Source organism: Arachis ipaensis, chromosome B03, assembly GCF_000816755.2.
Source record: "Arachis ipaensis cultivar K30076 chromosome B03, Araip1.1, whole genome shotgun sequence".
In the NCBI taxonomy this organism is placed as follows: domain Eukaryota; kingdom Viridiplantae; phylum Streptophyta; class Magnoliopsida; order Fabales; family Fabaceae; genus Arachis; species Arachis ipaensis.
This window is the reverse complement of record NC_029787.2, coordinates 43,490,302-43,517,577: the sequence shown is the minus strand read 5'-3', so window position 1 is coordinate 43,517,577 and position 27,276 is coordinate 43,490,302. Positions and strand designations below refer to the sequence as shown.

The 27,276-nt window shown below is 35.7% G+C and overlaps 1 protein-coding gene across 4 annotated transcripts; it reads right to left on the bottom strand.

Annotated features, from left to right (window-relative positions):
* LOC107630414 (histone deacetylase 15) lies at positions 364-8,424 on the bottom strand. Of its 4 annotated transcripts, none has more exons than XM_016333526.2 (18): positions 8,227-8,422; positions 7,626-7,824; positions 7,321-7,512; positions 7,026-7,137; positions 6,182-6,258; positions 4,325-4,400; positions 4,106-4,170; positions 3,733-3,788; positions 3,347-3,470; positions 3,130-3,255; positions 2,964-3,014; positions 2,678-2,746; positions 1,890-1,998; positions 1,596-1,675; positions 1,282-1,364; positions 1,155-1,200; positions 818-989; positions 364-704 (listed from the first exon to the last, which is right to left on the bottom strand). In XM_016333526.2, the coding sequence occupies exons 2-18, from the start codon at positions 7,803-7,805 to the stop codon at positions 592-594; spliced, it is 1,731 nt and encodes a 576-aa protein (XP_016189012.1). In that variant the 5' UTR covers positions 7,806-7,824; positions 8,227-8,422; the 3' UTR covers positions 364-591. The 4 variants fall into 4 exon arrangements, with proteins under 4 accessions (XP_016189012.1, XP_016189011.1, XP_020974499.1 ...); XM_016333525.2 differs by having other exon boundaries at positions 8,074-8,421; XM_021118840.1 differs by lacking the exon at positions 8,227-8,422 and having other exon boundaries at positions 7,626-7,845.

Sequence of the window (27,276 nt, the reverse complement as noted above, 5' to 3'; positions counted from 1 at the left end):
GTGAGATTGGACAGACAGTGAGAGTGAGAGAGGGAAAACAGAAATTGAGATAGAGAGATTTAAAGAGACAGTGAGAGGGAGGTGACTAAGGCAAATACGGTAGTGACGGTGGCTAGGAGTGGTGGCAATACCATGGGTTGCAGTGTTGATGGAGGGTGAAGGGTTGGGGGGTGTTGTTATGATGATGAGTAAAATATATTTCAATATTAAGGGTGTTTAAGTAATTTTATTTGTACAGAATGCAGAAACATATTTTAATTTTTACACTTTACACCAAACACAATACAAATATTTAATTTAGTATATGTCTCTCAATCTCAATCTTCCTATGTTTGGTAAATACTAAAAACTCATGCAAGGGCATTAGAAATAATAGTAGTCCCTTTCTGTAATTTGTTGACTTAACTGTTAACTCATAAACTTCTTTCCCATCCTTCCACCAACATGAAAGGCCATAAACTTTTCATTTGCAATGTTATGATCATGGTAAAAGCAGAACTCATTGTCCTAACAAAGAAGGAATATACAAGATTCTAACAATTACAAGGTACACTTGTATATCAAATCTTCAGATCCACAAGGCCAACAAAATCATTTTGATTTTACACTACGGTGGCCATTCAAGAAATGGAACAAGAAACTTTTTCTACCCCACTGCCACCACATAGGAGCCAGGACTCTGCGCTGCTTCTTGACACGTTTTCCTGCAAAAATTAACAATAAATTAGTAGTATGAAGGCATTTCATAAGTGAAGCTTCACTAAATGAAACACGGCTGTGTAAAGTCAAAAAATACAAATCACAAGCAGTTCCTCACTCTTTAGTCTGCGATACTCAATTCTCCATTGTGACTGCACATCAGTAAAGATGGGTCCCAAGGATGGCCAATAATTCTTCTGAATTTTGAGGACATTCATGACAGTTTGCAGGCCGGCTGCAGAAGGAAGGCTGTTTTCCGGTTCACATTCAGGACTATCACCCAGCAATACCTACTCCCACATAAGCCAAGCCAGGAACAAAAATTTCAAGGAGAAATAAGCTGCCATGTATTGTTCTCACCATTATACAACAGATTCATATATACATGACAAAGAATTAATGAACCCCTCAAGAATGCATATCACTGTAAACAATAAAACAGTAAAAGAATTCACCTTGATTACTGCAGTGGCAGATGAAGATATGGAACGAAGATTGTAGCTGCGATCGGTGGTCGATATTAACTATGAGTGAAATACAGCCAAATAACGAACAGTTATGAAAGGCTTTTAAGCTACATACCCGCCTTCGAGAATAACAAGCATTTTTCCACCAGAAAGGGTGTTCAACATATGTGTCATCTGTGCATAGCCTGACGGAGTAACCTGCATCATAGAATTAAATTTACTATACTTGAATTTGGTTATGTCAATTCAAGTATTTTGAATGGAATTAATTAATAGAAACTAAAGCACAAGATTGTTAAGAGGAAAATGAGTATTAGGTTGATTATATATGATAATGAGTAATTTTGTTGCATGGTACCACTGAGAACAATAGCCAAATTATGTGTTTCACAAAACAAAAGATAAACACTTGAATAACAAAATCCTTACATCGCAACATCCTAGGGGATCACCTCTTGCAGCATCAAAACCTGCGGATATTATGGTGAAATCTGGAGCAAACTCAGAAGCTGGGGAAAAAAAGAACCGTTATTATTTTAAGCAGCGAATGATTTATATTTAAAAGATAGGAGGAGCAGGCAATCTAAGAAACACAAAATGTGTTTATTTAAAGTAGATTTATATTCATCACTTCACTTTCTAAAAGGCACAGCTAAGAAATTATTGCCCATGCTACCTACAAGAAATCAAATATACCTCCCATATGCCACAAGATGTACTAACCTATAGGAAGGACAACATTCAGAAATGCAAAAATATAATCATTATCACCAACTCCTCCTCGACTCCATGGAATATTTACACAAAATCCTTCAGCACCCCTACTACCAACCTGAAATAAAGAAAACAGACTAAAGATCACTTCTCAGATTTCAAACAAATAGCCAGCTTTCCTGCTATAATTCGTTAAATAATAAATATAGAGGCCAATTGTCTATCAAAATTAAGCAAGAAAAACTAACCAATAAAACTTTTAAAGATGCATAACATTTCAAAAAAAAAGAAGGCTGCAAGGGGAGTTCAGAACAGAAAATAAAAAATGATGAAGTCCCAACAGAAAATTCATCTTGCCAAGGGCACATAGCAATAGCAACTGTACCGTTATCAGATCATAAGTCCATGAGTAAGAATCTTGTTAGATATAAAGGTAGTGGTGTGTATTAACCTAATGACTGCTTTTTTGCTCAAGTTCACAAGTCATCTCTATGACCAAGTTGTTCACCTACTCTTTTAAATTTAGCAAAAGCTAAGGTGATGTTATAACCTTTGTCCTTGCTTCATGCCCAATGGGGTCTTGCTTGTTACAAGATAAGGAATGTTATATATAAAACCATTCATGTGCTTTCATTTATAAACTTATCCTTTTGGGACAGTTAGTTCATGGAACATCACTCATGTAGAACACATTCCAAAGGCTTCTGTGATCACGACACAAATGACTAATGCAATGTAATACTTTTCTTCAGTAAACCTGGCTGAAACTTCAAAAAAAGAATTCTACAGTCAAGTACCTCATCAGCAGCTCCAGTACCAGGATAAAACAAACCTCTCTCGTGTCTATGCAATGATATATACAAGACCTACATGACAAAAAAGAAAAAAACTCATTAGCACCACTAAAAGCACAAACGAGTTGCTAAAAAGTTAGGAATTAAAATAAAATACCAAAATGATGAAGTCCAAATATTTCAATTGGAAAAAAAAAACAAAGGAGCACAATTATCATGTTGCTAAAAGTTCACAGCAATAACAAGTACAGAAAAACACAAATAAGAAAAATAACTATATACAGCTCACCGATTTGTTTCTATTAAAAATTTCCTGTGTACCATTTCCATGATGAACGTCCTGCAACAAACACGAAAGAGAATCAACAAATACTTTGACAACAATGAATGGCCAATAATGCCTTCAAAAAGTCAAAAAAAAAATTGTTTAGACCAAGACACAGAATCGTCATTACCCAGTCTAAAATTAGCACCTTCCTAGCCCCTGCTGCCTGAGCTGCCAATGCTGCTACAGCAGCATTATTGTGAAGGCAGAACCCCATTGCATGTGCTACACCAGCATGATGACCAGGAGGCCTAACCTGATTTAATTGAAAACAGTTAAATCAACATTAAAACTTAAATTGTCTGACATGAAATGGCAGCTATTGGCAGCAACTCAATGATTCATACCAAAGCAAATCCATTTTTGGCATGGCCAGAAACAATTGCTGATGCCAGATCAGCACACAACCCAGCAGCCAACCTAGCAGCAAGGGCGGAATGCTCATTGGCATATGTGTCTTGAGTGAAATAGCTGCAATCACACGAGATGTTAATCAAAATGAAAATACTTGTATAAAGAAAAATCAAGAGTATTACTGCATACTGAAGCCGAGACATTTAATAAGATTCACTAAATTTTCTGTCCAGTTAGTGGATTAGGATCTAGGAGGTGGAAGGATGATAACTTGAAAAGAGAATTTCATTAATTAGCAAGTCAAAAGGCAATTTTGGCTAATTTACAGAGGGGTAACCAGAAGGGAAAGATAATTAGAGAGACAAAAATATTGTCATACCTAGAAAATGCCTGGCTTGTAACTTCCACAGAATTAATTTGCTCCAAAGAATGAACCTTCAGTTATAATATGTAAAAGGGTTAAACTTGGATCATGTTTCAAAGTACTCAATTGATTCCCAATTAGGGGGAACACAAGAGACATTAATGGAAAACTGGAGTTTCAAAAGATTATTCTTGAACAGGCAGCTTCTCTATTATAAACCAAATTCCCCCCCATAATTTACCACTAAAAGTAAGTCCAAACATTGACTTATTGACTGCATTTGTTTTGGTGGTCCTATTCTGTCTCGTTCATCACTAAATATATCAATGCATAGAAATGTACCTATGACAACATTCCTATTCATCCAAGAAATGTGGAAGTCAATTACCATAACAAGTTCTTCTCGAGTTATTTCTCTAGCAGGAATTGCAAAGCATCTTCCTGGAAATATACCTGCATGACTCAAATTATTCCTCATTGATTACTTGACCGATAATACTATCAAACATAAAATAAAAGTTGAAAGTAAATAAGGCAATAATGCTATGCAATAAACTTTGTTTCTTAGAGAAAATGGATGACAAACAATTTTACAGCAGATAATTACCAGCTCTAGCAAGACTAGCAGCAATGGCTCGAAGACGATCTGGCCTTTCAGGATGAAGACTCGGTTTCTTTTCAACCTATGCAGCAAACGAGACAACCACCAGGAAGTACACTATCTCATCAAGAAAAATATGAAGGCATAGAGCCAACAAAAATTATTATTTGGTATAAATAAGGTGCAACAAATGGCTTTCAGAATTCATGCAAACGTTATTGTTGCAAAATGTAGAGACCATGGCTCAAGCAATCTATCTTTTTTCCGAGATCCAAAAATGGAAAGGAAGGAAAGGACAAAAAACAGAATAACAACAAACATTAGACACCACAGGCTATGAGAGGTACCGCACTTTTTATGATGAAAATGGCCACACTATATACTAACCCACTATAACTTGAGGCAGATCATACTAGTCATTCAAATTCCATAAACTAAATCATAACTATTTAATTTAGAACTTCTCAATACACAAGTGGTTCTTACAAGTTACGTGCTGACTAATTTATCACAACAAATACACTCTTTTGCCAAACTTAATATGACATAAAAACAAGTGCAAAGTTTTGAGGGTCAGACAGTACGCCCTTGGTTAGGAGGATCTATTCTCCTCTTCTCATTGTGAGTTTGTGACACCATTTCCTCTTTTTATGAAAGGAAAATGATATAGTTAACCCCAACTGTACATTGCTAATGTAGGTTGAGGTAAGGACTAGACCCAAATGCACTCACAACAGGCTGATTCCATGGCTCAAATGAATAACCTTTAAGACAAATGGTGACCACTGACCACTTCAATCATTGTATTATTCCTATAAGCTATAATAGTCTTTCCCTTCACTTTGAATCTAATAGATTACTTTGTAAAAATACTATTCCTATATGCTATAAGTTATTCGTCAGTGTAAGAATGATTTTGACACTATGATGAAGACACCGAGGGGGTTAAGACACTTTGAAAACTATGGTGGATGGTCAAGTATTGCTCCAAGAAGCCACTACCTAAACTATTGTGTCAATAGATTTACTGCATCTTCTTTGATGTCTCTCTCAATTACTCAGTCGCTCTTTGTCAAGTACCCATAGCTAGCACCTCAATTTTGCACAAATTAAGCATGAACTAAGGAGCAACCCATTTTTAGGCCCCATTTGAGGCCAATGGAATGCCAAATTTCTGTGAGTCCCATATGACAATTTTCAGAAGAAATGACTTATGTTCTGTGGATGTCTTTAAGATGAATAACGTAGAGAATAAAATAGATTGACAAGGTAGGGTACAATACATTTGTTGGTAAAACAATTGCCAATGATGCAGATTCTCTTCCTAAAAAATAAAGATCCATATTTTGGCAATCCTTTCTTTCCTTCAAATTTCAGAAACTTGTTAGATAGTTAAAAGTGAAATTTTTTATAAGATTGCATCCAAAAGATCATCCACCATTATGAGAAGTTTTTCTATCCAAAATGTATTGTGAAAGTTCCCTTCTACCATTTTTAGTGTTTCCAAAATCCAAACCCTTTAACTTCCTTATACGAATAGTTCTTCTCCGAGATTTCTTCTCCACCTAGGCAAACGAAAGTTTAAGGATTCGGAATCACCATAGAAAGTAAAATGAGAATTTCACAATACTGTTGATTGAAAACTTCCCACAAATAAACTAGTCTATAATTCAACATTTTCATATAGCACAAAACACGAACCATGAAGCAAGCAATTTCATTTTATTGCAAATAAAATGAATTGTGTATGGCTATATATTTAACCCAAACTGATGAGGACTAATGTACTAGTAGGCTAGAAACGAAGCATGGCATCAACTTCGAAGTGCAACAAAAGGGCAGAAATGAAAACCAGAAACATACTTCTGCATGTAATAACATTCTCTCATCAAAGCCTATTGCTGTAGAACTAATTGTTTCTGAATCCTGTGAGCCACAATCTACAACGAAAGGATAAAACAAAAATGAACTTGGGGTATAATATCATATCATAACAGAACAAGAAACTACATATCATATTTTTTTAAAAGAGACATTTAAACAAGCCATCAACATTTCCACATTTGCAGCACCATAATTATGTCTTTTCTTGAATTAAAGTTTTTAGTAATGCTAAAAAAGGTTAGAAGATTTTCAATATATCAGCATCTATAGTTATGTCTTCAGTTTCTATTTATTCAAGGCATCTTAACCAGACTTAACTATAGCTAATGACTAGGATTGCTATTAGCTAGCATTTCAGCCTATACAAAGAATTTTTTACAGCTGTACACTTTTTCAGAATCTTTTAAATAACCTGTTTTCTTCTATATTCACTATTTGTTAACCATAAAACCAAACCACCACTGGTTGCATATCATATCTCCTTGTAAACCATTATCCCTGCTTAAATTTCTAGAGTGCTACTGGTTTAACCCTAGGCATTCCATCATACCTCACTCCACCCCAATCTCAGTGCAAAAAAAGTGTAGATTTGCAACCACCGGAAGATTATAAATTTTAATGATATTAAAATAAAGTTCACAAACTAGTCATAAAACATCCTTGGGAAAGGCAAAATAACTAGCGATTAACACAACCAATTACAAGCTGGAGAATGACAATTTAACTTCATTCCTCCCATAAACATGCCCAAGAAAAGTGTATGGAAAGAAGTTTTGACTTGGGTGTAAGTTTATGGTTAACAACTTATCAGCCAGACACACACCTGTTAGCCCTTTTATTTTTGGCTGGACCCCAGTCAGATCATCATCATCTGCTAAGGAAGAAGCGAAAAACCCAAAATTTACGATTTTAGAATCCTTATGCTCCCCACATATCTGCACAATTCAACATAGAAGGCAGATATAATTATTCACAAAATAATAATAAGTAACGGGAATGAATAGATTAAAACTTAAACAGTTTTACCACAGAATACTGCACAGGTTATGATCAATAACAAACAAGCATTGGACAAGGTAGTTTCTACTCTATGAAAACACCCACAATAACAAACATACATCACAAAGAACGACGCCGTCAAGGTTAGCCATTGTACAATTTTTACAGAACCACTTGATAACTTCGACCCTGCTGCTAAGTGGCAGTTGAAAGGGCTCCCAATCACTGTCATCGTCGTCCTCATCATCGAACGCACATTCGTTTAGATACATATCCTGAAATGTTAGATCCTTCTGGTGGCTCTTCGCAGGCTAAACAACACAACCAAACCACATATAGAAACAAGCCATGTCTTAGAAGTGGCATTATACAGTGAATCAAGAATAGTATAAATGCAAACTACGGAGTCAAGCTTGAGACTTACGGCTACGGGTGGGCGTGACTGTTCTCCAGGGTCTACCGTTACTGCATTGCTTCCATCAGAGAGCAAGTCTTGGCTTCTACCTACAAACCGTTCAATGGGAGCTTGTTCAGCTTGCTTGTGAACACTGTTCTCAGCTTCCCCATTGGTGAAACGGCTCCCTCCGATTGCTCCAGTACCCATTTAATTCATTCAATAAACCCTAGTGGTGTAGTTTAGTAGTACATTTCAGCACGGTAAGCTAAAGTCACCAATTGCATGTCAACAATAACCATTTTTAAAAATGAAAAAAAGAAAGTCCTGACTCAGTAGACAAAATTTCCTTAAAAGAAAAAGAAAATATATATATATTTGTTTTTTCAACTTGTCAGGCAGAAAAACAGGATATTACGAAAGAAAGAAAGAAAAAGAAAAGAAAAGAAAAGGATGGAGTAGGAAGAAGTGGGTTTACCTGAGAAGGGAGCGGGAATTGAGAGAGAGAGAGAGAGAGAGAAGGCAGCAAGTGTGTGTTGAAGTTTAGATCGTTGAGAAAGAGAAAAAGAAAAGAAGGGAAATGGAAGGGAGAAGGAGGAGCACACAGATAAGAGCGAGTGAGAGCAGTTACCGGTTTGAAGAAAGAGAAGAGGGAGGGGGCAGTGCGGAAAACTTCAAGATTCACCGCAGGGAGTCGCGTGGCGTGGACCTTAGGGCACAAGTGGCCCACCCTATAAACTACTTTACTGTTAAACTCGACACCCCTTCCCTAACTGTTATTAGTTTTGAAGAAATACTGAACTAGCCAAGAGAGGGGGCCGGGGGAGGAAGAAAAGAAAGAGAAATATAGAATTCGAATTTCGTAAAATATATATTAAAAATAAATTAAATTACTCTTGCTGTACTCTTTCTGCTAGGGTTTAGGTATGAGTGACGGAGTGAGTGGGGGGTTCACGAAGAGGGTGACACAGTGAGGTAACCGGTAATGCCGGCGGTAAAACTAAGGGGGAGAGCGTCAGGGGGTTTGTATCTGGTGAGAAGGAGGAGGGTACTAGGGTTTCTAAGGAAAAACATAGCTTTCAAAAGGTTTCTTTCCGCGACATGGTGACTGGACGGAAGTCTCCGTCTCCTATGCTTTGGAATGAGGCTTTAGATGGAGAGAGACTAGCCAAGGTGATCAAAGGGAACCACGGGGATTCGCATCCTCCTCGGGTCATCTTCTCAGAAGAAGGGCTGGCGGCGTTATCTGTACCATATAAGGAAGCGATCGTCGTCAAAGTCTTGGGCAAGCATATGAGTTACACGGCGATGGTGCATAAGTTGAGTATGATGTGGAGATTGAAGGGTGGGTTTCAAGTTCTGGATGTAGGAAATGGTTATTTTCTGGTGAAGTTTGATGCTTTCGAAGATCGGGAGAGGGTATTACTTGGTGGTCCTTGGATGATATCTGGGTTCTATCTTACTGTAAAGCCATGGTCACCTGAGTTCTATTCAGAGGAGGAGGGTTTTGGATCCACCATGATATGGGTACGCTTTTACGGCTTAGGGATTCGTTACTACCATGAGAAGGCTATATTGAGGATTGCCGCTGCGGTGGGAAAGCCCGTGAAAGTCGATGTAGCAACTAAGATGGCAGCAAGAGGGAAGTATGCGAGGGCTTGTGTGGAGATTGATTTAGGCGTTCCCATTACTCGTAGTGTTGAGGTGGATGGGAGGGTTTTGGATGTTGAATATGAAAGCCTTGAGTTGGTCTGCAATACGTGTGGTTGTTATGGGCATGTTGGTGTGGACTGTAAATTGATTAGTTCAATTTCGGCGAATATTGATGAAACAAGGGTGAATGAAGACAAGGAACAAGATCATGAGAAGATAGATCAGGTACCATTTTCTTCTAATATTGAGAAGCCTTTTGTTTTTGGTAGTGCTACAATTGGGATAGAGAAGAATAAGGATAAGGAAGTGCATGTAATGGAAGGGGCACATGCAGGGGATACAACGTGGACCAAGGTGGAAAGAAAGACAAAGGGCAAGAAGGTCTTTTTGGGTAGGCATGACCAGGATAAGTCCAAAAAATTTTATGTGGATAAATCTTCTAATTATGTTGCTAAAGGAGAACCTGCTATGAAAGGCATCAATGGGGTTGAATCATCTTTACACATAAGTAAGGGCAATCAAGTGCTAAAACAAGCGAGGAACTTTAAATTAGCTTCGTCAGGTTTTACCTCTGCTCAAGGTGTGACGAGTGGCAAGCAAGGACCTGGTTCAGAACGGGCAGGGGCTTATTCGCAAGGCGCGGGGACTTCTAAAACGCCATTCAGAAGCAATTTAAAGAGATTAAGGCCTAATTCTCTTCAGAATTCTCCGGTTGAGAATGGGCACAGTGTGGTTACAATGGAGACCCCACTCACTACCCTCAAATAATCTGAGGTGTGGGTCTCACTCCAAGTAATATTAATATGGATTGTGCAAACATTATAGCTTGGAATGTGAGAGGAGCTAGTAATAAGCTGGCTCGGGTGCATCTGAAACAATTGGTAAAGAATTTTCATCCGTACGTTTTTATCATTTTAGAGACTCATTGTGCTTTCCAAAAGGTGGCTGTCTTTTGGAACAGATTAGGTTATACTCCTATTCATATTGAAGAAGCTCATGGGCATAGTGGAGGTATTTGGGTGCTCTCTGCATGGCTCGGAGTATCTTGCAATGTCGTGGCAGCGAGTTTGCAAGTGGTGTGTGTTGAGTTTTCGAATGGCGGTTTCTCTTGGGTCTGTGCAGCAATTTATGCAAGTCCCGTTCCTAGCATAAGGGAAGAAGCTTGGAGGGTTTTGACAGATTTTTCCAGAAATTATTCAGGTCCTTTATTAGCTATTGGGGATTTTAATGAGATCCTTCTTTCATCTGAGGTTAAAGGTGGGAACTTTGTCTCTCGAAGGGCAGAGCGGTTTGGAGCTCTCCTAGATGAGTGTGGTTTGATTGATTTGGGAGCTCATGGATCCTTGTACACTTGGTTCAGACACATGCAGGGTAATCGGTTCATCTCGAAGAGGCTGGATAGGGCTGTGGCTACTGATGCTTGGTGTTTTCGTTTTCCGGAAAGCTATGTGGAGAATTTGGTGAGGATGCATTCTGACCACTGTCCTATTATGGTGCGATGTCAAGGTAATGATAGAAGAGTCGGGGTAAAACCTTTTCGTTTTCAAGTAGCTTGGTCTTATCACCCAAGTTTTTCGTCAGTGGTCAGGGGTGCTTGGGACAAGGGTAGACCCAATCCTATTCGTTGCCTTTCTCAGGTTAGAGATGATGCTTTGGCCTTTAACCGAGATGTCTTTGGGAATATTTTTAAAAGAAAGAGGGAATTGGAGAGGCGTGTGACCAGTATCCAACAGAGAATGGAGAGAGTTGATGCTTTATCCCTTATACAGGAAGAAAGGGAGTTACAGGCTGAATATAGTAATCTGCTTATGCAAGAGGAGTTGTTTTGGTATCAAAAATCCCGAGAGCACTGGGTCAAATTTGGAGATAGGAATACTAAGTTCTTTCATATGCAAACCATTATGCGGAGGAAGCGTAACAAGGTTCAGGGGTTGTTTTTGGAGGATGGAAGATGGAGTACTGATCCGCAAGAACTCGAAGAATGTGCAATTGAATTTTATAGAGATCTTTTTTGTAATGTGGAACAGGTAGAACTCGATGTGATGGGGATCAGGAATTACCTTCTTTATCTCGTGAAGCTATTGAAAGTCTCATAAGAAATGTTTCTAAAGAAGAGGTTAGGAATGTGGTTATGGGCATGAACTCTTTTAAGGCCCCAGGTGCCGATGGTTTTCAGGCTTTTTTCTTCAAGGAATATTGGGAAGTGGTTGGTACAGAGGTATGGGAACTTGTTAAGAAGGCTTTCGCTGGGTTTGATCTGGATAGTGCTCTGTTTGACACTTTGGTGGTGCTGATTCCTAAAGTTGATAACCCATCTCGCATGAAAGAGTTTCGTCCTATCAGCCTCTGTAATGTCATATACAAGATTATAACTAAGGTGGTTGTGGAGAGGTTACGACCTTTTCTACAAGATATCATTGGCCCTCTATAGGGAGGGTTTATTCCTGGAAGGGGTGCCCCAGACAATATCATTGTAGCCCAGGAAGTTCTCCATTTTATGAAGAAAACCAAATCAAAGAAAGGTGTTCTTGCTTTTAAAATTGACCTAGAAAAGGCTTATGACAGGGTGAGCTGGGAGTTTTTGGAGCAATCTCTCCTAATGTTTGGCTTTCCAAGTACTATTGTTTCTCTTATTATGAAATGTGTAAAGTCTTCCTCCCTTTCTCTAATGTGGAATGGTAACCGGTTGGATGGTTTTCAGCCAAAGAGGGGTTTGAGGCAAGGAGACCCGATGTCTCCTTATTTATTTGTTATTTGTATGGAGAGGTTGAGTTGCCTCATTGCTAGGCAAGTGGAGGTTGGTAGATGGAAACCAGTGACTGTGTCTAGTGGAGGTCCTGTAATCTCCCATCTCCTTTTTGCAGACGACCTTATCCTTTTTTGCAAAGCTAAGAAATCTCAAGTGCTTCATGTTTTGGACACTTTGGCCACCTTTTGCAGAGCATCTGGTATGAAGGTGAATTTTGACAAATCTCGTGCTATCTGTTCTATGAATGTTTCTAGACAACGCAAGGATCTCTTCACTGGTATTTCTTCTATCCGATTTGCTAATTCTCTGGGAAAATACCTTGGTGTCCCCCTCAAGCATGGTAGAGTTATTAAAGCTGATTTTAATGATGTGGTTGATAAGCTTCCTAATAGGCTAGCATCTTGGAAAGGTCGCTTCCTTAATAAAGCTGGTCGGATTTGCCTTGCTAAATCAGTTTTATCTTCTATACCTATTTATAGGATGCCAGTAAGCCTTTTTCCATCAGGTGTGTGCTCTAATATTGATAAGATTACTAGAAGTTTTATTTGGTGTGGTAGTCATAATCACCGTGGTCTTCATTTAGCATCTTGGAGAGTTTTGACGACTCCGAAAAAGTTTGGAGGTCTTGCTTTGCGGGAGTCGCGGTTGGTCAATTTTTCTTTATTAGGAAAGCTAGTTTGGCAAATTTTGATGAATCAAGAGAAACTGTGGGTCAAGATTATGCTTCAGAAATACCTCCAGAATAGAAACCTATTTGCAGTTAAAGCAATGGGTTCTTCATCGTATATATGGAAGTCTATTGTGCACTCAGCTTCCGTATTAAAGGAAGGATTTGTTTGGGAAGTGGGAGAGCGAGGGTTGAATTTCTTGATATCTGTGAGGCTGCTTTGACCATTGAAGATGTTTACCGTGATGGAGTTTGGCATTTGGAGAGGATTTACTCTTTTATTCCTAGGAACTTAAGGGAAGACATTCTTAGTTTAGTACATATTTCGGCTTCTGGTCGTGATTTGGGTTGGAATTGGGAGCACACTCTTTACTCTGCTAAACAAGGATATTTATGGTTAATTCAGAATAAGTTGAATTGGGATAGGAATATCAATTGGCTTTGGCTTTGGAAGGCGCGGGTCCCTGAAAAGTTGAGGCTCCTAGTGTGGCTTTGCCTTCATGATGCTGTACCAACTCAATATCTGCGTTTTCGGCGACATCTCTCCTCCTCATCCTTATGTACACGTTGCAATCAACTTCCGGAGACAATTCTTCATTGTTTTCGGGATTGTGAAGTGGTGCGATCAGTTTGGGTTTCTCTAGGTTTTTCTGATGTGTGTTTCTTTGGCTCTCACGAGGTGCATGATTGGTTCAAGCATGGCCTCCTCAATGAAGGTTGTTCTAAATTTGCAGCTATAATATGGTCAATTTGGCAAGACATAAATATGGGTAATTTTCAGGGAGTTTTTGGATCTGCTGGGTCAATTGCATACAAGGCTCGCAGGTGCATGGTAGATTTTGAATATACAATTCAGAATCGAGTGTGTTGCATCCAGGGATTAAAACCTCTGTCTTGGTCTCCGCCAGAACCTGGTGCTTGGAAGTTAAATTGTGATGGGAGTGTGAACTTGGGGGATGATTATGCTGGTTTTTGGTGGGTAATTCGTGATAGCTCCAGTCAATGGGTAATGGGATGCTCAGGAAATTCCTTTGGATCTAGTGTCATCAAGATGGAGTTGTGGAGTATATGGAAAGGTTTGGCTTGGGCTTGGGAGGCGGGTCTTAAGCTTGTTGTCTGTGAGACAGATTGCACAGCAGCTTTTGAGCTAGTGACTGGTTGGCAAGTTCCACTCTGGCATCTTGAAAAAGAAGTAATACAACTGATCTTTGACTTGAAGTTAAGAAGGGATTGAGATATTCGTTTTGAGCTTATCCCAAGAGAAGCTAATGTCGTGGCAGATCGGTTGGCAAAGATGGGATCTGGAGGTAGTGAGGTTCACCTTTAGCACCAGCCACCAGAGGTGGTTTGTCCTCTCTTACTGTTAAGAACCTGATTTATTTTCTTTTTCTTTTCTGCTCTTTTGTTTTTTTTCTTGGTTGTTCACCCAAAAAAAATAAATTAAATTACATATATATATTTATACATAAATATATAGTGATTGATTTTAATAACTAATTTTAGTATACAAATAATATTCTTAAAAAAAATAATTAGGAGAAGTACTATTTAATTTTAAAATGGTATTAGATTAGAGAATACTTCTAGTTAAATCACAAATTGAATATTTAAAATCATTCTTATGAATTGGTGAAATTATTTGAGAATTTAATAGATTATTTAAAGAGTTAAGTATCAAAGTGATCTTTAAAATTATAGTTGACTTTTAAAGTGTCCCTAAATTTAATAGTTACTTATTTTTATCTCTGAACTTGTATTTTCGAACTTAAATTCGTTCTTCAAGCATTTTTTGTCCATAAAACGCCATCGACAAGCTAATCTCGACTCATTGGTGACACACTGGCAAACTAACGGCTAGCTGATGTGGCGAAAAAATTATTTTATGACAATTTGATTCCTGAACCGATTTTAAAAACCCTAATCCAAATTAGTTTCACCAGTTCCATATCTTCTCTTTTCATTTATTCTTTTGGATTCTCTTCTCTATCCCCAATTCAAATCATTTTGTTTGATTTTTTTTTATTTTTTGAAATAAACATAAATGTGATTCTATAATCTAACTCACGTTTAAGTACAATTAAAAATTCTAAATTTTGTGTTTTTTTTTTTCGTTAGACCATTAATTAATGAAATTTATTGTCTATCAATCAAATTTATCCTTCATTATTTATATTCATACGATGAATTTTGTTACTTTTTTGTTTTTAAAATATTTTTTCTCTAATATGATTTTAAATAATATAATTAAAATAATATTTAGTTTACTATAATTTATTTTGATATAAAGTTACTAAATATAAACCGTATTAACACCAATTTACTTTTAATCAAAGTCAACTAAACTTCTGAAGTTAGAATTCTAAAAATTAGTGAAAACTTGTTATTTACAGGCATGTTGCTTATTATTGTAGCTATTCTAATGTTCAAGTGGCATAGATAATTTAACCAATTATTTCTTGCAAAAAATAAATGAAATGTGCTTATATACATTTTATTCTTGTACATCTTTCTAACTTGCAAAGAAATTAAAATTTATAATGTTTCATATAAACTTCTACTTGCATATTCGTGACAAAATAAAACAAACTCAAATACTAATCAATTCACCAAAATAACATTCATATTCATAATCTAAAATACAAAACCAAAAGTAAATCACCAAATATGTAAAAACAGTAGGAAAAGGTGTGACTCTTTGTTAAACAATTTCTTTTTAATTTTTTCTTTTTTTAAGCCAAGACAAGAAAATCATATAATTGTAAACAAACATAATCACTTTTAAAGTACGAAAAACAAAATCAGCTGTGTGAGAAGTATTTGTAATATCTTTTAAAATAAAATTGATACAATAGACAGTACAAAGAGACAAAAATATTTAGATATTTTTTATGAATGAGTTTTTAACATATACATAATTAACAGTATTATCAGTGACCACATGCACAATGTTACTTGGCCCAACCCACTCAATGACATCAACAAACAAATTAAACGAGGTATCGACAATTTTTATCATATTAAAAACATCAATAGAGTTAACAAATGACATACTAGTAGAATAATAAATTAAAAAGTTAATTAAGGTTGGTTGCCTTTGATTAGTCCAATTATCTATCATCAACGTATAATCGGTATTTTTCCATGAGCTCCTATAGGTTTCAACAAGCAACTGCTCTTTCTTAAGATTAGTCAGCAAATAAACTCTCATTTCATCATATGACGGTCCCTTAAAATCAGATCCAATTGCAGCAATACCATCCAAGGTAGGTTGAAAGTAAGGTGATTGATTTGCATTGAAAAGAATACGTGCATCAACAATCCATTTAGCCCAACTTAGTCTTGTGTACAAATTCTTTACTAACCAAAACACTTTTTAAAGTCGGTTGAGTTCCTAGAGTAGTCTTTTCTTTAAAACAACTTCCAATTTGTATAGCAACAATAACTCTTCTCTTTCTTTTATCTCTTGTAGTAAGAAAAACAGGTTGTATAGGGTTAGACGATTCAGACTCTTGTGTTTGTGTTTTCACACCATAAGATTCTTCTTCAAAAAAATTTTTTCATCTTATTTTTTTATTTTCCATCAAAAGCCTTTTGAATTGAAGTTCAACCTCTTCAATGACTTTGTTATATACTTTAGTTTGTCCAGAAATTTTTGTAATGTGATATTTCATTCTATATATCCCTCCATTATAAGTATTCAAACAAAAGATACATGTATATTGCACTTTATGATTTTTATCATACTTCACAGTAAAATATTTTCAAGCCAGATCAAATTTTATTGTTTTCACTTTTTTCTTCACAAAATCTAAAATACAGAAAATATTAAAAATAAAAATAGAAAATAAAAATACAAACCCAACGTACCCTAAGTTGTTGTTTTTGTTTTTAGTTTTTGTTCTTCTTGTGTCGGCTGTAATTTTAGTTTTTGTTCTTGTTATGTTTGCTGTGATTTTCACATTGGTCATAGGTGTTCAGAGGATTTTTTTTGTGGTCAAAATTGTATTTTCAATCTCATAAAAAAGGGAGAAAATCATACAAAATTTTGTCATCAGTGCCAAAATATTGCTAAGCAATCCAGGCTATCATACAATAGCTTAATCAAAAGAGCTCTTGGTCATTACTATCACTCTATAAGAGAACAAAGGCACAGTTTCAAATTTACAGTGGAGAGAAACATTTCTGTCTGTGTCCAAATGAACCAGCACACCATCTTTAAATATAAATTTTAAATTAAGCTTCAGTGATTCATTCATGACCTCATATTTGGTTGCAGTTTCATCCTGGCTTGTTTAGCGAGTAACCCATTGAGGAGAGCTTTTTATTCAGGGATTTAGACTTGTACACTATTTTACAGATTATTTCTCTCGTCAACCACTTGACACAGCTTATACTGTAAAGAACTAATAATAGACACATTTGAATGCCTTCTATTGTGATAATTGTCACTTTATTTAGTTCACAAAATGTATGAATTGGATTGAACTTTTCTTGATTCAATCTAGTTTGATCAATATTGACTTAACCAGTTAACCAAATAATTTTATGGCTGCCTTGGTGTAGTTAATTTTTGTTGGTGAATAATGCATTTGGGGATTAATGACTACGTTGGTAAATTTTTAACCATCAATGATAAATTATTCGGGTTAATAGTCAAATTCATCCTTAAAAGATTACCCATTTTTTAAATTAGTTTTCAAATAATTTTTAACATAATTACTATATTTATTTAGTAAAATCTAAAAGATTAAAATATTAAAAATAACTATTATATTTATCAGGCCTGCTACACATACAAGCCTTTTTCGCTTACAAGTTATACAAGTTGCCCACGCCCAACAAAAAAAGACGCGCACCCACACTCTCCACACTCGAACGTGAAAACCACGCGCGTTACTCAACCGTTTTAGTTTTCCAAAACGCGCTCATAATGAAAAACTCTTTCTCTTTTTCCTCAATCAATACACAAACCCTCGAGATTCAAGCCACGTTCAAAACAAAAAAAAACTCTGAAGAAATCGTCCAAGTCGTCACAAAAAGTAGAAGAAATCAAGAAAGAAATATTCAAATCTCCATAAAAAAAATACCAAAAAGAAGGAACAAACATCATTCAAGGTACTGTTTCGTTTTTCTTCTATATTTTTCACATTTCTGTTTCTGATTTCGAAATCGAAATACTATATCGTGGTATTTTTCTCTTTGTTTCACTGTTCTTGGTTTATATATGATATTACTGTTCTAATAAAACTCTTCAAGTCGTTTACGCTATTTTACGTAGTTCTAGTGAAATGATATTTGGGTGTATACATATAAACTCTGTTTTGTGAATGTTTGGATGTCTTTTAAGTAGGTTTGTATACATATAAACTATGTATGGACCATTTCTGAGTTTATATGTCAATATGGAATGTGACTGGTGCTTCTAGTGGCATTTTAAACTTAAATATCATTCTGAACTCGTTTAATTTATCATTTTACTTGTTTAGTTAAGTTAAATATGATTTTGAACTCATTTAATTTCGTTTAATTGAAAAAATAAAATGTGTATAGGACTGGATTTGGGTGTGAACATATATATATATATATATATATATCTTAGAACAAGTCAATTTTTTCTAATACAAATATAGGTTATTTAAATGACTCTAATTTTGCTTTGTTTACAACAAATCAAAGGCTTGAAGTGTGCCACCAGACTACTGAGCAAAAAATTTGAAAAGATGAGTGAACCAAAAAAAGCAATCGTTCGTGAATTAGGATTTGGGGGACTCATGCACATCCCGCCAATGAATGTGCCTCACAAACTTTTAAAGGAGTTGGCTAACTCCTTTAAATTGGGGAAAAACACACTGGAAACCAGCTATGGTTCCTTTAAGATTAAACCCAAAACAATAGGAGATGCCCTTGGCCTCAATGCATCAGGTAACTGATTAGAGAAAACCTCTATAGTTCCATTCTTTGTAATAAATTTGGGTACATGTGAGTAATATTTGGGTGCACATGAGTGATATTTGGGTGCATGTGAGTGATATTTGGGTACACATGAGTGATATTTGGGTTCATATGAATCATATTTGGGTGCATTTCAAGTAATAAATTAGTTTTTTTTTGTAGGAGATCTATTTCCTGATAAAGTGAGTTATAAGAATCTCTCTGAAGAGAACCGACTCATTTTTAGAAGGTTCCAGGGCAATACTCTAAAGCAGCTGACTGATGAGATGATGAGTATCAGTGTTGAAAGTGAACAAGATCGGCTGATGTTTAAGAGGATTTTCATCATCTATATTCAGATGGCGTTCTTGTTGCCTAGTACAATAACCAAAGTATCTCCCGTGCACATAGCTCCAATTTTTGAGATGGAGAAAATAACAGAGGGCAACTGGGAGCCCATGTGCTGAATTTCATCATTAAAGGCATAACGAATTACCGTCTGAAAAAGAAAAAATCAATCAACGGGAGTCTCTATACCTTGATGATAATCTATTTCCATCTCGCAAAAAACAAGGAGAAGAAAGGAGAGAAAAAAAGCTGCAATGTTCTGGGTTAGCAACTAGAACAGAGAGCAGCTGGTTTCAAGAATTAAAGTAGAGATAGATGGCCATATGGTAAGTAAACAGAATACCTTCTCTAATTTGTGTGTGTTTTATTTATGTATAAGTTGTAAACTAACATTTCTACTGTTTCAGGGCATCGTCAAAATGGCGAAAACAAAAAAAAAATTGAAAAAAATGAAAGAAAAAGAAAAGAAAGAAGAAAAGAAAAAAAAAACAAAGTTCTTCCTCTGAGAATGATTCATCAGAGACTGATGTTGATGTTTTCTCTGAGTCTGAGTCGGAAGAAGACTCAGAGGAACCTACAAGTAAACAACCCAAAAGGGGAGCCAAAAAGTAAGTAATATATTTTTGGGTGCATTTTGTCAATTTTAAGGTGTTTTTTCCTAATAATTATTTGCTTTTCAAAATGGAATCCAGAAAGAGGAAGCAGATTTTAGAGGATTCCAATTCAAAGAGCAAAAGTGAATCCACTGATAAGTAAAAATCTAAAATTATCATCACTTTCTTTTCTGTTTCTATCAAAATTTAATGTATTAATACAGGGTTTCTCATTTAATTTCAGGAGTGAAGAATCCTTGCCAGTTAAAAAACAAAAAACAAGCAAAAAAATTCACACTGCCGCCAAAAAGTGTGAACTGCCTTCGACAGTATCTCATCATCAATATTGTTGTATTTGTCTGATTCATAATATTTTGATCTTCAGGACGCAATCCAGAAAAAGAAAGTACGTAATCGAGGATTCGTCTTCAGAAGAAGAAAATCATTCCTACGATGGGTAAGATACTTTCTAAACCTATCTTAAACTCTATAATCAAAACTATATTTTGTTAACATATACTTTTGAATGTACTGTCAGAATTGAAATTGGAACTGAAATAATAGAAGGATTTTTAAGACAACATCAACAAGGGTATGTTGAATTTGGGTGCATATTACATTTTTTAAGGTGTTTTGGTTGCTGATTATTTATCTTTGGTTAATTGATAGAATTTTGATATCCTGAATAGTATTATTTACTGAATGATATTTATTCTGTACTTAGAATGCCGGAGGCGAGCTTAGCAACCGAGACTGATCCTTTGTTTCAAGGACAACCGGAGCAAAGCAGTGTAAACAAACCTTCGGATTCCATGTAATTTCTTTTTCTTATACCATTTTCTAAATTCTTTTTTTACCATATTGTTCTAATTCTGTATATATTTTTTTAGAACAAAGAGCCCTTTAAAGTTTTATTCAAGAAAAAAAAGGGCAAGAAAAAAAATAAAAATCTGCAACTACATAAGTTCTAAAAAAAAAGCATTTCGGGGTGCATTTGGTTATTATTTGGGTGCATTGTTATCTTATTTGGGTGTATTTCAGGTTCAGTCGGGAAGAAGAATCGTTGAGTGATCCAGCTCAACAACAGATCATCGTTTTTCGACCATCCTCTCAACCGCTTGATATGTAAGTTTTATAATGAAATTTCAATCCTCTAATCTATTTTAAAAGGATTTTCTTAACATTTTATTTTTGTCTTGTTTAGAGTTCCAATTCAATTATGCCTGCCTTCATCTCAAGCAACATCAGAAAGCCCTGTGCCACCATTTGAACCATCCCTCCAACAGAAAGGTGAGCAAAATTATTCGGATGCATTTCGTTATTGTTTGGATATATTGTTATCTTATTTGGGTATATATCCTGAAAATTGAGCTGAAATTGATTTTTTTATAACTTGATTCATTTTCTCTAACCCCCACAGCACTCCAGAACCCCCAAAAGTTTATGAAAGCATACCAACAATGCCACTAGCTCCATCTAAAATGTAAGTTCATCAAAATATAAATTGATTTTCAATATCATTCGTTTATTCTTATTCTTATAGTACGATATATGTCAACATGCAGGGATCCAGCCCCTGAAGTGACTACTGCTGCACTATTGATGATGGCCAGGACAGCGTCCTATGTACCTAAAGAATTACCGTTGCCATCATTCAGCCTTGACTTGACTGCTTCAAGCCAAGAAGAAACACAGACACAAGAGGGTGTTGGGCAAGCAGAAGCTCAGGTGGTAAAAAGTCCAGAAACCACAATACTAATAGAAGAATTAGATGTGCTGGTGGAAAAGATTGCAAAGAGTGGAGAAAAGAAAATACCAGTTCCCAGAAGGTAAAACTCCGCTAACTGAAAAGCAAACCGTGGGCCAGACTTTTGACAAATTTGAAACTCCTGTGAGGAGAAATTTAATCTCGGCCGAAATGAAAGAAAAATACTACCTCTGGGCAACACATAGCAGGACATACGCGGACGACAGTACTGATGAGTATGATTCACTTTGCACACTAAACGCCCAACAACCGTTGGTGCTGTCAAGAGTCCACTTTGCATCCTTAAAAGCTACTTCATATATTGAAGCTGACGTAAGATTAGAACAGGTTTAATGATTATGTTATGAAATGTGACTGCAATATTGATTGATGTAATTAATTTAGCTATTTTGTTTTTTTAGATTGTGACTGCCATGTGCCTGATCCTCAACCAACAGAATATTAAAAGATTCGAGGAAGAAATCTACTGTCTCCCACCTAATATTGTGGTAAGGTGTAATGTATTAAAATTTGGGTACATTTTGTTATCTTTTGGGTGCATTTTGTTATCTTTTGGGTGCATTAAAAGATTTCTTTGGGTGTTTCACAAATGCTGTAGAACATGGCCATTGGAAATCATCCAAATGGAGAGTTCTTAGCCGAAATCCAAAAAGCCATTTAATGTAGAAGACTACCCAATGCTTATACCCTTTTTGGACCAAAAAAATTAGCATCACATCTGTATGTAAGTTTTCATTTCTAAAACTTCTTATCACAATTTTTTGGTTATCTATAAATTAAAATAAAACACTGTTCAATATGGAGATGTTTCAGATTTTTGCACCTGTTTGCTATTTAAATCATTGGTGGATATGGGTGGCTGATGTAAGAATGAAAATATTTTATATACTTGACCCCTATCACAAGACGTGTCCCTCCAAAGACAGAATGAAGCTAAATAAATTTATTGTAAGTTAGTTATGGTTTATGCGTTTTTAAATTTGGGTGCATTTCAATTCAAAGTAAGGTGTATATTGTTATCCTTTGGGTGTGATGATTTATTAGACTTATTCCTTCTTATATTCGGCTTTGTTTTTGTTTTTAGAGGTATGTGATTTCGAGAATTAGGGTATATGCCGGGGCACCTCTCAAGAGAAAAGATCGTGAAATTGAGCCTCCTCACATTGACATTTCAGGCAAAAAATGTACTTTCACTCTGAAAAATTATGTTTTCAATTGCTATCCTATTTTAATTTGCTAAATTATTTTTTGTTTTTAGCTATGATTGTGCTATTTATGTCATGAAATGGCTTGAAATAATCGAGCCTCAAAATGTTAAAAAGGGGAAGTATGAGTGGGACAATTGGACTCAGGTAATTATATTTAAAACTATATAACTCTCTATTACTTTTCTAAATTAACAGATTCAATTCAAATAATATTCTTTCAAACTGTAGGCGTAGGTCGACCACTTCAGAGTTGAATTTGCTTCCCAAATTTTTTTTCATGACATGAATCGTGACAGAGATGCAGCGATCAAGAGAAGTGAAAAAAAAAAGATTTTTGAAGCCATCTGCAGCTTTGTTGAGCCCATATTGTCAAGTAGATTCTTATGATATTGAAAGTGACAGTGATTGACTTCAGTTTTATGTAGTTTTGAAATAGTTTGAATTTGTAAATTTTGTGAATATATAATTCATTTGTATTATAAAATTTGTTTGCATAAATAAACTGTCTGTGCTGTATTAAAAAGTTAAAAAATTACAGGTACATAGAAAATAAAGGAAAACAACACCAAACCAACTAATACACCCAATTACTTTAATTATGCACCCAAATATAACCCGTATATACCAAAATATGTACCCTAAACCCCTAAAATCCTAAAACCCTAAAACCTAAACCTTAAACCCATAAACCCCTAAACCTTAAACCCTAAATCCAAAACCATAAACCCTAAACCTTAAACCCTAAAACCCTAAACCATAAAACACTAAACCCCTAAAACCCTAAACCCCTAAATCCTAAACCCTAAACCCTAAACCATAAACCCTAAACCCCAAAACCCAAAATCCTAAACCATAAACCCCTAAACCATAAACCCTAAACCCCTAAACCCTAAACTCTAAACCCTAAACCCTAAACCATAAACACTATACCCTAAACCTTAATTATGCACCCAAATATAACCCGTATAAACCCAAATATATACCCTAAACCCTAAAACCCTAAAATCCTAAACCATAAACCCTAAACCCTATACCCTATACCCTATACATGAACCTTAATTATGCACCCAAATATAACCCGTATAAACCCAAATATATACCCTAAATACCTAAACCCCTAAACCCTAAAACCATAAACCCTAAACCATTAAACCCTAAAACCCTAAACCCTAAACCCCTAAACACTAAAACCTAAAACCTAAACCCCTATACCTTAAACCCTAAAACCTAAACACTAAATCCTAAAACCCTAAACTTTAAACCATAAAAACTAAACAAAACAATAATTTGTAACATAAACAGCAGCATCTGAAAATATATAAATGTAAAATATCAAACACAAGAAAATTCAGAAATACACCCAAAAAACTGAGCTTTACACCCATATTATGTAACTATACACCCAAAAAACTATCCCGTGCTGCTGGTTCTCTGAACTGATAATTCATAACATGTCTGTGATATTGGCTGGAATTTGGACGCACCGCTGATGCCGCATCAAAGAGGTTTAACTAGAAATAATAAACTCACATGTTAACAAAACTATTAACAAGAAAATTAAACTCAATCACCACATATTTAAAGAACATCACTTTTACCTCATTTAAAGCTTTCGTTTTCTTCTTCTTTGAGGCATTTGCAATCTGTTTGTCCGACTTTGAACTTAGCCTATTTTTTGGACGTCCTCTTATTCGAACCCTTGGAGGGCTTTGAAGCTCGTTAATGGATTCCATGTTGGCATCTTCGTGAGATAACGAACATGTCCCCTTTCTTTTGGCTTTCAGTTCTTCCATCTCAACCATGACATTATCGTACGCATGGTGCAGAATGTCAGTCAAATCCTCCGATTCAGATGCAAATTCGCAAATATTTTGCAAAAGAAACACCAATTCATCAAACATCTTGCTTCTTGGCTCCAACAGTGGCTCGTCGTGGCTGCTCTTAATGTGTGTGTGTCGCCTCTTTACCTTCTTGCTCCATCGTTCCAATATATATCTCAGAGACACTTGGGTTACTCGTTCAAAGCTTAAAACGCTTAGTGCGTGATGGCACAATATCCCTCTTGACTCGAATAATAAGCATTGGCATTTCACTTGGGATGCTACTGAGTCGTAAGTAACCACAAGCTTGTTGAATATCGAGATGGAAACTTGTTCTCCAACTTCGTATACTGAATAGCCTAGAGCTGAGTTCGTTAATCTTATGATGCAATTCGCCTTCCCTCTGAATTGTGCTTGGACTTACCTAAAATTTTGGTGAGTGTACACATGTTGAAACTGAGCTTCAATGGAGGATTTTGTTGCACATGGTATCACCGTATGAAAATCTGCAGCATCCGATTCTTTCTCTGCTTGCTCCCTGCTTCCGAGGCAATTATTGTATTGTTTGACAAATTGAATAAGCAAGCTGTTCCGGATAATAAACTTGTTAAAAAATTAATGCATGCTCTCGCTCCTTTGATGTGTGCTTCTCATCCAAGCCCAAAAGTGGTGATCCAGATAAATTGGAACTCACATATGACGGTCTTCATAAAGATCTGCAAAATACACCCAAATCAGACTAAAATACACCCAAAAACATGCAATTTACACCTCTGCTGTAGATTTTAAAAAACATTACCTGAAAGCCACTTATTATCCACAAGACCATACTTCAGTAGAAAATCATTCCAATTCCTATCAAATGAATCTTTGCTATGAGAGTTCCAAACAACTTGGCTCATTTCTTGTTCGATATCTGCATGTCCCTTGTACCCGTTTAATTTGCTTGGAATCTTCTTCGTGATGTGCCAAATACACCAACGGTAAATTGTTGTTGGCATACAAGCCTCGATAGCCCTTTTCATTATAACCATTTGAATGATTCAATATCTTCGTTTTTCATCAAAGCGCATCCAAGAAGTGTTGACTGACCGTGGTGATTCACCCCGACAAAAGAACCACAAACCAGATTATACCTGAAATAAATTACCACCAAACAGAATTATAATCAACAAAATGCACCCAAATAATGAATCTGTGCACCTAAAAAATGCCGATATGCACTTCTGCAGTAGATTCATAAAACAACATAAATTTAGCATCATAAACCAGAAGACCATGTTACCTGTTTGTATTGTAGGTGGTGTCAATTGAAATAACATCTCCAAAATGCTCACAAGCAGCTCTGCCCCTTGCATCTACCCAAAAAGCAAGCTTAATGGAATGATCATCCTCGAATTCGAGCTCGAAAAAGAAATTCTGATTCTTTTCTTTCATTCTTAATAATTATTTTCCGAATTCTTTTGCATCCTTTTGTTCCAAAACATTTCGCACTTCTCTAGTGATGTAATTCCTCACGTCTTTTTTGATAAAATTTAACTCACGGTGACCCGCGGATGCTGCAACAAATGATTGAAAAGTTTTGCTAGGTCTGATACCGGCTTTTTCGTTATTCTCTATTGTACGACGCACGGACATGCTTAGTTTCCTGTGCTGTTTGAGCATCTGTGCTTGATCCGGACAGCAAGGATGTGAGTGATGCAACACGACCTTTGAAATAATCCAAATACCAACATCCTTCAATACATGTATATAAATTCTTGCAGGACAATTTAAACCAGCTGAGAAATTTGTCTTCTCGGTCGGAGATATTTTCGATTTTCATTTTCCCTCTCTAGTACATGTAATCAATTGATTCATAATTTCGTTTCTCTTCTTATTTGTGCACCGAACTCTTGTAGAAAAACCTGCAACCTTTGAATAATCCTTGTAGAATTTTGCAGCATCGTCAAGGGTTTTAAAAGTCATCCCAACCTTGGGGACAAACTGGTCATCAGCTGCACAGAAGGTCTGCAAAAATACACTATATTAAAGCAGAAACTAAAACAACTCAACTAAAATAATAAACTGTAAATGCACCTAAAATTTCCTTAAATGCACCCAAATATTACTGATCTACACCCGAAGGTCTGATATAAAATGGACAAAATTATTTTAATTCTAAGGAGAACTAGTGCATTAGATTCAATTCAAATAAGGAAGAACAAAGAGCAAATATCACAGGCAAGGTTCACAGATTATTCAGCTACACAATAAAAAAACTACTAATCAGATTCAAATTCAAATTCAATTACTAACTAAAACTAAATCACACCTCAGGAACTTCATTAGATTCAGTTTCAAATTCCACTTCGCTCTGGTTCACCTGAGAATCTGAAATTGAATCATCCATTATCTTCAAACGCAAAACGAAACGAAAAATCTGAAGCACGTAAGGCAGAGAGAAACACAGGTAAAACACGAAGGAGAATGCACAGAGAAACGCTCGAAAGAGGTCGAAGAGAGAAGGCAAGAAAACGTAGAAGAAATTGGAAAAAGGAAACGAAATCCTTTTGAAAAATGAAGTTATATATTCGCGCGTTGATTGATTGAAAAATCTGTTAAGCAGGCGCGTGAAACATACGTCAAAAGAGAAGCACGTTTTAGGGATAAGAGGTATTGAGGACTTGTAAGACTTATATAGGAAAAAGACTTATATGTGGAGATTTTCTGTATATTTATTTAGTGAAATCCAAAATATTAAAACTAGTTAAATATAGTAGTTTTACTAAATATTTTGGATTTCACTAAATATAGTAATTTTACTAAATATAGTAGTTATTTTAAATATTTTAATCTTTTAGATTTCACTAAATAAATATAGTAGTTATTTTAAAAAAATTATATCAAAATATTAAAATTCAATAAGCTAGTTAGTAATTTTTTGGCTAAAACACCCTAGTGA

Coding starts and splice junctions, on each gene's coding strand:
- LOC107630414 (XM_016333526.2), bottom strand. CDS start 7,805: ATGGGTACTGGAGCAATCGGAGGGAGCCGTTTCACCAATGGGGAAGCT. Junction 7,513..7,625: donor AGTCACGCCCACCCGTAGCC/GTAAGTCTCAAG, acceptor TGTGTTGTTTAG/CCTGCGAAGAGCCACCAGAA. Junction 1,365..1,595: donor ATCCCCTAGGATGTTGCGAT/GTAAGGATTTTG, acceptor TCTATGATGCAG/GTTACTCCGTCAGGCTATGC.